Raw genomic sequence first — 12,276 nt, 5'->3', positions numbered from 1 at the left:
CTTGTGTTGTTCTGAAACCGTTGCCGGGAACCGTTGATAACCGAGCGGCTCTGGTCCATGTCCTTTGACTGATGTTATCTGACTCTTAAGCTTTTCTGATGTTCTTTCATTCTTGTAACAAACTGTCTTCCTGTGTCCCCAACATAACATGTGTGGGTGCAGTTGCGACATGGAATTTCATACACACCCTGATGCTTCACTTACATGACTTATGTCCTTTTATCTTTAGGGTGAACTAACATGCGCCATTTGTGTAGCCCTAATCAGGGCCGTGACAGTCGTGTTCAATCCCTGTTTAAAAATTAATGTGAAGCAACTTCCCGGCAGTTTGATTGACAGTTGACAGGCAGTTTTAGTACACTAGTAATTTTTCGTCACTGATACATGGATATTTTTTTACAAAAAAAAATATATGCATCACCTCTTCCACAGGTCAATCTCTTGCACAAGACATACCACCACATGTACAGTGATTACGCATCGAGTATGCATGTGACTGACTTCATTTGCGCAAACGTGTGGCTTATCCTATAGTGTATTATAACTCGAGAATCCTTGGTTTTTAGTAGCTTTTAGTGCGATAGACTGAATATTAGAGAGACCAGGTTGAAATGACAATTATATATACATGTATATGGTTTGCTCGGGAGTGTGATCATTTGCACACCAATTTTAAATTACCCTCCAAAGGACGGGGTAACGTTCGTGGGATATATAACAAAATAATTACCTGACAAGAGTCTTTGCCACCTTCCGGTAATCCTGCACATATCATGTCGTCAGTGATTGGTTCCGGAGCATAATTATCTTTGCATTTCTGTTGATCTACGACTGGTACTGTGACTTCGAATAAATCTGGATTCTGTGGCCCTAAAAAGAAAAGTCATTCTTAAAATGCAAGTGGTTTCTAATGGACCTCGTCATCTGATTGCTGGCCACAAAAGTTACGACACTTCGTAACTTCATTTCACCACTATTCTATTGGCTGTTTTTTAATCGAACTTTAATATATAGTTGAACAATAACAAACCCGATGAATACTAGTTCTTTGAACTAACCTCCTTCATACGTTGTACCCCATCCAGTAATCGTTACAGCTTTGCCAGCTCCGAAATCATCTTCCTGTGACTTCTGCGGGACACAGACAGTCCTGACGTAATCGGTTATTTCAAACGGCCTCTCCACTTTCATTAATGCCATATCCCAGTCATAAATGGAATCACCCGGCTCACCGTACAAAGGATGGACATAGAACTCAGAACATGGAAGTCTTTGTGAGTTTTCTGATATGTTGTTTAGAGAGTTACTGCCAAGCATAAGCTCGTAGCTTGACGAGTCTTGGAAAGCATTACTGGAAAGAAAAGTTAGAAAAAGAGGTAGGTCTAAGCTTTTACATTTTCTTTCTAAAATAGTTTGTTACAAATGTAATTCTAGCTGAGCCATGCCTTGCTGAAATTGTCATTATTCGCCGTAGAAGTTATAATGTAACAGGATCAACTACCATAGCAATTCAGTGGTTCAAATAATTTTTGAATATATCGCCCTGCACTACATGCAGGTTGCAATCATCACCTGTGTATGGCGATCTGCAATCTACCGGAGGGGGGGGGGGGGCTCGCGCCCCAAAGCCCCCACCAAATACGCGAAAACACGCAAAAATTTCTATCTTACACTATTTTTGCTCATGATCTTGGTAAAAAAGGGCCTTATTGACACAGCGTGGAAAATTTGGGCCCATGGTCGGGATGAATCTTGGTGGAAAACGGGCTCCTTGATCCTTTTCTTTTCCTTCCCAATTTTCTCTTTCATTTTTTGTCAGAGGAGCACTCTCTTTCATTTTTTGTCAGAGGGGTCCTCTGCCCCAGTGGCGTAGCGTGGGTCATCATCCCAGCTAACACACTACGTTTTCACGACATTCGCTGACGTTGGACTTAGGTTGTCATTTACGTTGTAAATACGTAAATCTGTAAACTCGTATTCGTGTAGTGACAACGTTATTTTGGACGTTGATTTTTGGACGTTGATATAACATCATTATGACATTGTAATAACGTTGTTTCGACGTTGATGCAATGTTTGACCAGACCTGGTGACAACGTTTGAATAATACGTTCAGAAAACGTTACACAAATACGTATCTGAAAAAATAGATATTGACACCATGGAATGTAAATTCTTCCATTCCAAGGAGTTTGTTGTCCAGCCAAAATTTTCTCATCGTGTCGTTTGACGATCGCCTAGGCGTGAAACTCAAAGTAACGACATCTATTCCTGAAGTTCTAAACTTTAAATATTTATACGCTCTCCCTTTTTGGGATTGAGCATCATTGTTGCCGGATGTTAATATAATCTTTTAAGACATTAAAATCACGTAGTCTCGACGTATAAAGCAAGTGGTTAAAGCGTGGTTTAAAAGTCATGAACTGACCCAGATACAACGTCATCTACGGACGTCGTTAGTGCGCAAATTTATGACGTTGTTTCGACGTATAAAGTACGTTATTACAGCTTATTACAACGCCGTGCAAATGTCATGGTCTGACCCCGATGCAACGTAATCTACGGATGTCTTAATTACGTTAATTTGTGAACTGGTATTCGTGTTGTGATTTTCGGACGTTGATATAACGTCATAGTGACGTTGTTTCGACGTTCACAACTTGACGTCGAAACAACGTCATAATGACGTTGCATTAACGTTTGGGAATAACGTTTTAACGACACGAATATGAGTTCAAAGATTTACGTACTTACAACGTCCATATATTACGTTTGTACGACTTTATGTAACTTTTAGACAACGTTGTAACAACGAAAAATTGTTAGCTGGGATATTGGGGGAACCGATCATGATGGGGATGGGGGCCACCGGGTCTGATTGGGGGTGGGGGCACAAGTCGTTTTTCCATGCCCCTATGACGCTACGCCACTGCTCTGCCCCACCCCCTGGCCTTACTACTGTCGGCATCCGCATCTGGATGGTCTTTGCAGTCAATTTGGGGTGAGTGGTTGAATCAGTGGTTGGTCAGATTTCAGCGAATTTATTTTCATATTATGTTGTATACTTACACACAGTGGGCAGCTGTAATTAACCAGTTAGGTGTCACCAACGATGCACCACAGATTCGATATCCGCCAGAGTAGAGGGCGGCCTGCCACGGGTATTCGCCCTCTTGTGCCGGCTGACCTCCGACGATTTGAGTTTCTGGTAACAAGTCTACGGTTTGTAACCCACATTTAGGATCATCTGCCAAACAAAGTGAACACATTAATTAGTGGCAGCTGAGTAATTATTGTGAGTTATTTGAAATATTCTGATTCATGATTCTGATTCACTTTATCCAACCTTATCAAAATACCTCAAAATAAAGTTTAGATTTCTCCGGCACCAATTTCACCGAAAATCAAGAATTTTTGCACTTAAGGGCTGGGGTATGAACGTTTGGACAGTATTTATTTTAGGACATTAGAGCACATCAGACATTTCGAATTGCATTCTGAATACGAAGAATGTCCTGATGATATCAAATAATTTTGATTTTTGAAATTCGCAATTTAATACACATTTTATGGCAAATCATTAAAAATTGATATTTTTGATATTTAACAGTACTTGAAGTAAACTTTATAAATCTGATGATTTATACTTAAAGTGTATGTAGGTGGGATGAAAATAGCCGACGATCAATTGAAAATTTCGACCTTTCATACTGAAGATATGGATTTTTTTTCCCAAAACACCAAAAAAAATTAGGTCATAAAAAAAAAAAAATCCATATCTTCAATATGAAAGGTCAACATTTTCAATTGACCGTCGGCTTTTCCTCCCTGCTACATACACTTTAAGAATATATCATTAGATTTATATAATTTACTTCGAGGACTGTTATATATCAAAAATTTGAAAAATATCAAATTTTTATAATTTGTCATAAAATTTGTATTATATTGTGATTTTTAAAAATGAAAATTATTTGATATCAGAAAGACATGCTTCGTATTCAAAATGCAATTCGATAGGTCTGAGGTGCTCTCATGTCCCACAAAAAATACTGTCGAAACGCAATAAACGCTCTTTTTGGATCCCTTAATTTTACTTGTATTTTAACAAAGAAATGATGATGTCACTTAATACCAAATAATCAAATGCCAAACATGGTGACCGGGACAGTACTCACGCCTAGCTTTATATGATCAATTATTTTCCGTTATAGATTCAATTGGCCCATTTGCTGTGCTTTACCATGCCCGTCAAAATCAAATTGCCCTCATGATATAGGGGCTAGTAATTAAAATATTTTTTTGCTAAGGGGGGGTCTGATTTTGAAAAAGTGATTTTTTTTCTTCAAAATTTTGACCTTTTTTGACTGGGTGGATTTTGAAAAAGTGGACTTTTTTTCCAAAATTCGGACCTTTTGTTTGACCAAAAAGGCATAGGGGCGTCCGCCTCCAGCCCCCCCCCCCCAACCCCGCCCGGTTAAGGGCCTGTCTTGAAGTACTCACCCTGCCAAGCACTTGTCAATTTGAAGATGATTACCAATAGAAACACTGTCAGCTTCATGTTGCCTGTAGAAAATCATAAAATAAATTAATGACCTCATGACCTGTTCCAACATTCTCCTCAGCAATCAATTTGGTTCCGGCAGTGGTGTCTTGGATGTTTTGCGGATTTGTCATGATTGTGAATTTAAAGGTAAATTAAATAGGCCTACAAGGGTCAAAGTTGGTCAATTTTGGTCAAAAAACCCATACCAAAATAGTCTTCTTATCATAAAGGATTTTAAAAAATACCGGTATAGTTTGACTATCTGTGACGTACCGTTCTCAAGTTATAAGGAAAGGAAAATTTTAAGGGCATATTACAGGGGTAAACAAGTTTTAAAAAAAGCGCAGTGATTTATAGTGCGCTACGCACAGGCACAACGCCTAGACGTTGATCCACAAGCCTCAGCACACTTTACAGGTTGTCGCTGACCACTACGGCCCACATCAACTACGGCCCACATCAACTACGGCCCACATCATTCCATAAACCATTAAACAACAATTCAGGGACTTTGCTGCTTCAAGAGCGCACACCCTAGACATTCAACAAATAACCATCGCAACCAGGATCAGCTCCCCGAGTTTCGTACGGGTTACAACGAGACAAACCAGCAGTAAGTTCCTTGTCCAGGGGGAATTTCAAGCTAACTCAATTTTTCCACGAGAGCGTACTAGGCACCACCAGGGTTCGAACCCGCAACTTTTCGCACCACAGTCGAACGCCTTATCGATTGAGCTAACTTGACTGCTGAAAAGTGCTCTGATTTCAACGAAACTGGTTCATCATGAAAAATAAGTCAGATAAGGATTCTATAGAAAGTGCGAACTACATTATGTTTGTGAATAAATTTTTGACAAACAATTTGTGACCAGTTTTACTAAAATCGAGGCATTGTTCAATTATTGACCCCAATGGGCCCTACTTTATAATTTGACCGTTTTGCTTGAGAACGGCACGTCGCAGGTAGGTCAAACTATACTTTTTTTGAATCCTTAGGATGAGAGGAATATTTTGGTCGGTTTTAACCAAAATTGACCAACTTTGAATTTTCAACCCTGTGTTAGCATTTAAATCCGAAATCCGCCCAAAACACCATTTTTAAAACAAGCACCAATAATAATATTTGAAATCCTCATTTAATTTTGTCCAAAAAACACCTGGTGCCAAGATTGTACCCGAATGTTTTGACAAATTGCAGTAGTCTCATTGTACTAATTTGCATTCTTTTAGTTGGTGTACGTGTAATCATGTGAATCGCATTTACTCGTATTAAAACACTTCCTATTGCATGCCTGTTATTATTTTTTGGTGAAATCACTTCCTTGTTATATCAATATAGGTCTGGTTTATAGATATAATTATAATCTCTTAAATTTTCCGATTGAATTTTAAATCGAAAAGATTGATATTTCAATCTTTTGCCGACTGCAATTAGGGACAACATAGGCGTAGATCCGTGGGGGGGGGGGGTTAAATCCCCTCCCCCAATATTTTGTTGACGCCTGTATGTGGCTTCTGACCAAATTAACCTCATATTTGATCATTTTAGCTTCCAAAGTGCAAATTTTTCGTGTTTCGTGCGAATTTATTCCATTTTTGCACCATATTTGAACAGTTTAGCTTCAAAATGGCAAATTTCTTAAAAAGTAAAAAAATAATAATTGTTACAATGAAAGCCAATGTACAATGTAATCAGTGGCGGCGCTACGGGGGGGGGGCAAGGCGGTTTTCCCCCAAATATTTTTCTTGCCCCCCCCACTTTGAGGCAAAGCCCCAAAATTACGTATATTTCCGCTTTTTGCGGCAATTCCCCCCTGAAATTCACTTTTCCCCCATGCCCCCCCCCCCCAAACAAAAATTCCTGGTGCCGCCACTGTGTAGGCCTATTATTATAATAGATGACACCAATGTAAACATTTGTTGTGATGTCCCAAGTTCATGGCCATTTTATTCCAGGAGCAAGATGACACAGGGGCCCTAAATAAGGAGTTCGTCAACCCCTATGCACTACATACAAGGTTTGACATCATAGGTAGTTAGCATTGACCCTCTAGATAGGTAGTGCCCCCGGCCCCCAACTCAACCCAAAATTGGCAACCATGAGAGTTACCAAATAGCACGGGAAAAGGGGTAATTTTTTTTACCAGTAGCACGGACAGCGAAATTGGCAAAATAGTTTCATTTGGACAGTCCGCGGAATTTGACCTTGAAAACAGCAAAATAGGGGGTATTTAATTTGCACTGTCCGCGAAATGTGGATAAAAGGGATGCTTGAGAAAATCCGGTAATTTTATGTCAATATTTAGTGTCATTGAAAAGCTAAGGGGTGTTTGAAATTCTAGTCATTGAAAAGGGATGTTTGAAATTCTAGTAATTGAAAACCACAAAAAAGGGGTTGTTTTTGGCCAAATTTTGTCCTTGATTTTGCATGAAAGAGGAGGGTAATTTTGATGAAAAATCATTGCAAAGGGGTCTTTGAGAGATTTGGTAACTCTCATGGTTGCCAACTTTTGTGTTGAGTTTGGGGGGCGGGTAGTGCCCCAGCAAACATTACTTTAAACTGGGGCAATACTGGACTCGACCCCGTAATTGGACCACTTCAAGTGTCGGACTGGGCCAGTATAGGTTGCAATCTCCCACTCTCTTACCCACACACTGGCATGTTCAGCCAGAAAATCCTGATAAATTTTTCCAGCTTAGCACCAGTAGGCCTACATGGCCCAATTCAACGCCGGTATGCAAACATTTATCGGCCCATACGGGTGTCCAGTATTGATATAATATTGGATGGCTGAGCATGATACCATAACATATCGGATGAGTCCTAAAAATATCGGCGAGTTCGATATTTGTATGACGAATTCGATATGTTATGGTATCATGCGAAATTAGCCATCCAATATTATCATTATTAGGTTTTCTTAACTCCTAATAACCCTGAAAACATAATAATGGACTTTATTGGCCCACAATGTTTGATGGACTCAAATTGTGGTATCACTTTTTTTTCTACAGGTTATTTTATACATAGACGTGTAATAGCGTAAAATCAAGAAAATATAACAAAATTAAGGGGCAGGGGAACTCAGTATAAATTCCCATTAACTCAATATTTACTCATAAGGCCAAAAAACATGTTTGTTTCCTGCAGCAGGTCCAAAAAGTCAAATGCGAAATGCGTTTTGTTTTTGTTTGTTTTTAAGTCCATGTCTTGAAATGGAAAAAAAATACCCTTTTTGCTGCAAGTTGGAATGGGAATTTACAGTGGGTTTCCCGATGGCTGAACTGAATTCTGAAAAATAATAGAATCCAAATTATATGACTTTGGTCTTGTTGCGATGCATTGCACTATTACACATTTTCTTATACCAACAAACAGCAAAATAGATAAAAATTAATGAGACTGATTGAGACTCTTTTTATGGTTTTTACAACTCAAGTAAAAATTTGATACGATTGATTCTAAATATAGGCCTACTACAAGTCGGGCTTTCTTGTTAGAACGAGGCATTCCCTCATACATTATGTTTAGTCGTGCATTGTGTTTAAGAAAGGAACACTGCGAGTTCTCAACTATGAGGTCTATACCTACACGCAAGTGTGTCCATTAATTACGGAACACTGCGAATTCTCAACTATGTCCACGCCGACTGCGGCGAGGTCAAAACCTACACGCAAGTGTGTCTATGCTACGTCTACGCCGTCTACGCCGACTGCGCCAACATAAAACCAAGACCTATATCGAATTCAGAACTACGTCTGCGCCGACTGCGCCAACATAAAACCAAGAATTGCGTGCATATCCTATTTGGACATGGACGCACTTGGTTAATGGCCCATGGTGTGGAACCTTGGACGTACTCAAATAATGAGTTTTCAACTGCGTCTACGCCGACCAACACCGTCGGGCTGTTTTCAACCAACACGCCCTCTCTGTCTGAAATTATTTGTCCAAATACCAGAATCCAAAAAGCCATGTCGTGACTGTAGGGGGATTATTTGTCCAACTACTAGATAGATGGCGCTTCGTTGAAGACACTGCGTCTACGCCGACCAACACCGTCGGGCTGTTTTCAACCAACACGCCCTCTCTGTCTGAAATTATTTGTCCAAATACCAGAATCCAAAAAGCCATGTCGTGACTGTAGGGGATTATTTGTCCAACTACTAGATAGATGGCGCTTCGTTGAAGACATTTGTCCAAGAACCAAAATGTAAAAGAAATTATGATGTGACTATAGGGGGATTATTTGTCAAAATACAAGAAAATATCAAATTGAGGGGGCTTATCCCTTCGAAGCAGCTCGGGGCTGTGCCCATGGTGTGGTGGGTATTGTGTAGTTATGCCGCTTATTGATTGTTCTAACCATGGAGCTATTATAAGATGGAGAGGAAATAGATTACGTAACGCATTGAAACCTTGTGCCGATTTGAAATCTGACAAGCTATTCATCGAAAGGTACCTTTTGTTTGGGACAAAGGGCTTCCGCCATTAAATCGGTAAGCTGACCCGACAGTGTATTAACGCTTTACCTAGCAGGCTACTGTCAATAAGTGATCAAATGAAAGTCGCGTGAAAGCGCTTAATGGAACGAAAAGTACCTATTGTTATACATAAACCCAAGGGTGTGATTGAGTAGCCGTAAGCACAAAAGGCACACATTAGCCGCTAATGCATATTTCGTTGTCACCCCACTGACATTAGGTGCTTCATTTAAATAAATTGAATGCGCTTGCTGAATGATTACGCATCAAGGCTGCCATGTGTCTGCATGTCAATAGTACAATAATGGTAGTAATAAATATCTACGTCCCGGGAGCTACGTATACATGTAACATAATAATAAGTATACCGGTATAGGCCTATATAAAAGTTGTTTTACAAATTGAGATTTTATTTTATTTTATTTTAAGAAGGGGAATATCATAATCAGTGGCGTACTGAAGGGGCAGCTCTTTTATGAGAGGTCTTGGGAGGGGATGAGGGTGGAGGAGGGATATGAAGAATGAGAGGGAACTGGAGAAAGAGAGAAAGAGGAAGAAATAAAGATAAATAAATAAATAGACGTAAATAAATAGAAAGGTAAGGAAAATGATAGGAATGAGAGGGGACAAAACGTAAGAGGGGATGGAGAAGTAAAGGGAGATAAGAAGAGGGAGTGATACTTTAGCAAGTACAGAGAAAGGAAAAGAAATGAATGACAAATAAATGTAGGGCACATTCTCCGATAAAGCGTTCAAAAAGCCAAATTTGTGTCGCCCATAGTTTCAAGTCGTATTCAGACTTGTTTCGTCTGAAAGAAATGACTTTTTTTAATATAACTAATACTTAGGAGTTGCTTTCTAAAATGTGTGGGGCTAGAGGTTCTAACATGCCTGGAAAGTATAAAACAATAAAGCTGATTATGCATATCCATTGTTTTCCTCCATGTCGCCAGCCAAGGTGCGTTCCGTATAATGTGTCCCTGTTCGCTATACATGCGCGCATAATAATGGATTATAGGTACTTTTCATTAGCTGGTATCATGCCCTAATTATAAAGTATAAAACATCACAACGCAGGTTATTAAATTTTTCCAACAGGTCTTTGAGACTATGTCGCCAATATTGTTCACAGATACGTTACCATATTTCTAATGGATAGCAATCTGTCCAAATAACTAGCTATATGAATGTTCTCATATGTGATGGATCAAGCAGGCTCCATAGTTATATTATATATGTGGTACATAACACAATGGTTTCAAAGTAAAAAAATCAGGTCTATTAACGGCAAAAAATCCTGACGTTACGTTCATGTCGTCACAGATACGTTACCTAAATTCTACTCCCTCGGAAAAACGCTGTGATAAATGAAGCCAAATACCATACCAGACTTTAGTACTTTGGGTGATGACTGATCAAGTATGAGTATTAAGTCGGTAAGTTTTTACACTTGCACGATTAAGACAAAAGTGTGAAAAGGCTTCACAGATACGTTACCACTGATACGTTACCACCAATGCGTACAAGTAATATTGCTCAAAAATTAAGTATTGTTGAAAAATCACCCATGCATTGTTTTGTGCTCTGAAAGTATTAAAGTTTACGATTCTGAATGATTTTCATGAATTCTTCGTGGTTGGAATTTTGCAATTTGCGAGACCAAACTTGGACGCTTTATCGGAGAATGGGCCGTAGGCCTTTTATAATAATTATTATAGAAACTAAACACAGCCCCCCCCACACACACACACATAGGCCTAACACTAACAGCACTATAGCACTATAGGCAGCCATTCGATGATGGCAATGCCTTTATGCGTTACGTATTTAAAACGCCCAGTCAGATGTATTTTACACCTGCAAAGCACAAGTCACCCAATTTCGAAAATTGGACGTTGAATGTACACTCTCATGAATATTGATTGGCAACATTTTCCAATATGTCAGCGCTCAAATCGGACACAATAGAACAATAGACCATTCAGTGCGTTGGTTCTAACAATCAATTATATTAGCGCCTATTTAGGCTCGTGCTCTTTTTTTACAGATTCCATCTATTGGAACGTTTATTATTGTGGCTGGTTCTTTGCTTAAAAACATACTGTAAAATATATCGAGATGACTTACAGTCCATCATTCATTGGAACGTAGCCTTGGATACCTATTGCGGATCTTTACTGTCCGTGATTTTATTAAATCTATGAGCTCGTTTATCCTATAATTTTGAGAGCACGGTGGCTGAGCGGAACGGGCTAGGCTCATAATCGGAAGGTTGCGGGTTCGAGCCCCGGCGACGCCATCGTGTTGTGCCCTTGAGTAAGGCACTTTATCTCGATTACTCCTCTCCACCCAGGTGTAAATGGGTACCGGCATTCTTAAATGCTGGGAAGGTAACAAACTCGCTGTGGAGGAGGTGTAGCGATCCCCCTATAGCAACATTACATGGAGGAGTTTGACCCAATCGCCAATGAAAGAGAGATGGGCACTCCGATTTTAAGCAAAGAATCAGCCACATTAGTTCCACAGTCACTAAAACCACAAATATGCCCATACAATGAAGCTTAACTCGCCAGTAAGAAACTCTAGAAATTATGTCTAGGCCTATTCGCTGTAGAAGTGATGTTACGTTCAAACAATTTTTGAATATATCGCCCTTCACTACAAGCATGTTAGGTTGCACTCAACAGCTGTGTATGTCTGCAATGAATCATTGATTGATGCAATATTGCATATATATGTGTAAAAAAAAACCCAAAAAGAACAAAGAAGTGGGATACATTACCAAATAAGCAGTTGATGTTCCTAGACATACCTTTTCTATACCCGGGTTTCTATATAAGTTATGACTTCAGGTGCTCGGCCAACAAGTCAAGATACCATCAATATCAGCTACGACCGGTTCATTTGCATCAAAAATTGTAGCTAATTGTACATTGGTAGTTGAACGGAACTTCATGAAGTTTGTTAATATATACCAGTCGTTAAACAACAAGACGTGAACTCGCCAAGCAAAACGAGGTCAATGTCGGGAAAAGTCAATTGGCAGATTTGTTCATGATATATAACTTGGAATCAACTTTAACTCAACTTTAACTTGATGTAAATGTTACCAAACGGTGCACATAAGAAAGCCAAGTTATAGTTTTAAAAAAGTGGATGTTTAACCAGTAAAGAACACCAAAAAAGCTTTAGGGTTTGGATTGTAAATCAGCTCATAACTTATGGCGACTTTATTCTCATTTTTG

At 39.3% G+C, this 12,276-nt stretch overlaps 1 protein-coding gene across 6 annotated transcripts in view; it reads right to left on the bottom strand.

Annotated features, from left to right (window-relative positions):
- Positions 1-11,935, bottom strand: part of LOC140165041 (uncharacterized) — a 37,206-nt gene extending 25,271 nt beyond the window's left edge. For 5 of the 6 annotated variants that reach the window (XM_072188457.1, XM_072188454.1, XM_072188456.1 and 2 more), the window contains exons 1-5: positions 11,814-11,856; positions 4,504-4,566; positions 3,070-3,247; positions 1,059-1,351; positions 731-870 (exon numbers count right to left, since the gene is read on the bottom strand). In XM_072188457.1, coding sequence (XP_072044558.1) covers positions 731-870; positions 1,059-1,351; positions 3,070-3,247; positions 4,504-4,566; positions 11,814-11,841 — 702 coding nt within the window. In that variant the 5' untranslated portion in view covers positions 11,842-11,856. Of the gene's footprint in view, positions 1-730; positions 871-1,058; positions 1,352-3,069; positions 3,248-4,503; positions 4,567-11,813 lie in introns of all 6 variants that reach the window. The other variant, XM_072188455.1, reaches the window with a different exon arrangement.
- Between the last annotated feature and the right edge of the window lie 341 nt (positions 11,936-12,276).

The sequence above is a fragment of the Amphiura filiformis genome, chromosome 11 (assembly GCF_039555335.1).
Source record: "Amphiura filiformis chromosome 11, Afil_fr2py, whole genome shotgun sequence".
In the NCBI taxonomy this organism is placed as follows: Eukaryota; Metazoa; Echinodermata; class Ophiuroidea; order Amphilepidida; family Amphiuridae; genus Amphiura; species Amphiura filiformis.
The sequence above is the reverse complement of the archived record's forward strand: the minus strand, read 5'-3'. Positions and strand labels throughout refer to the sequence as shown.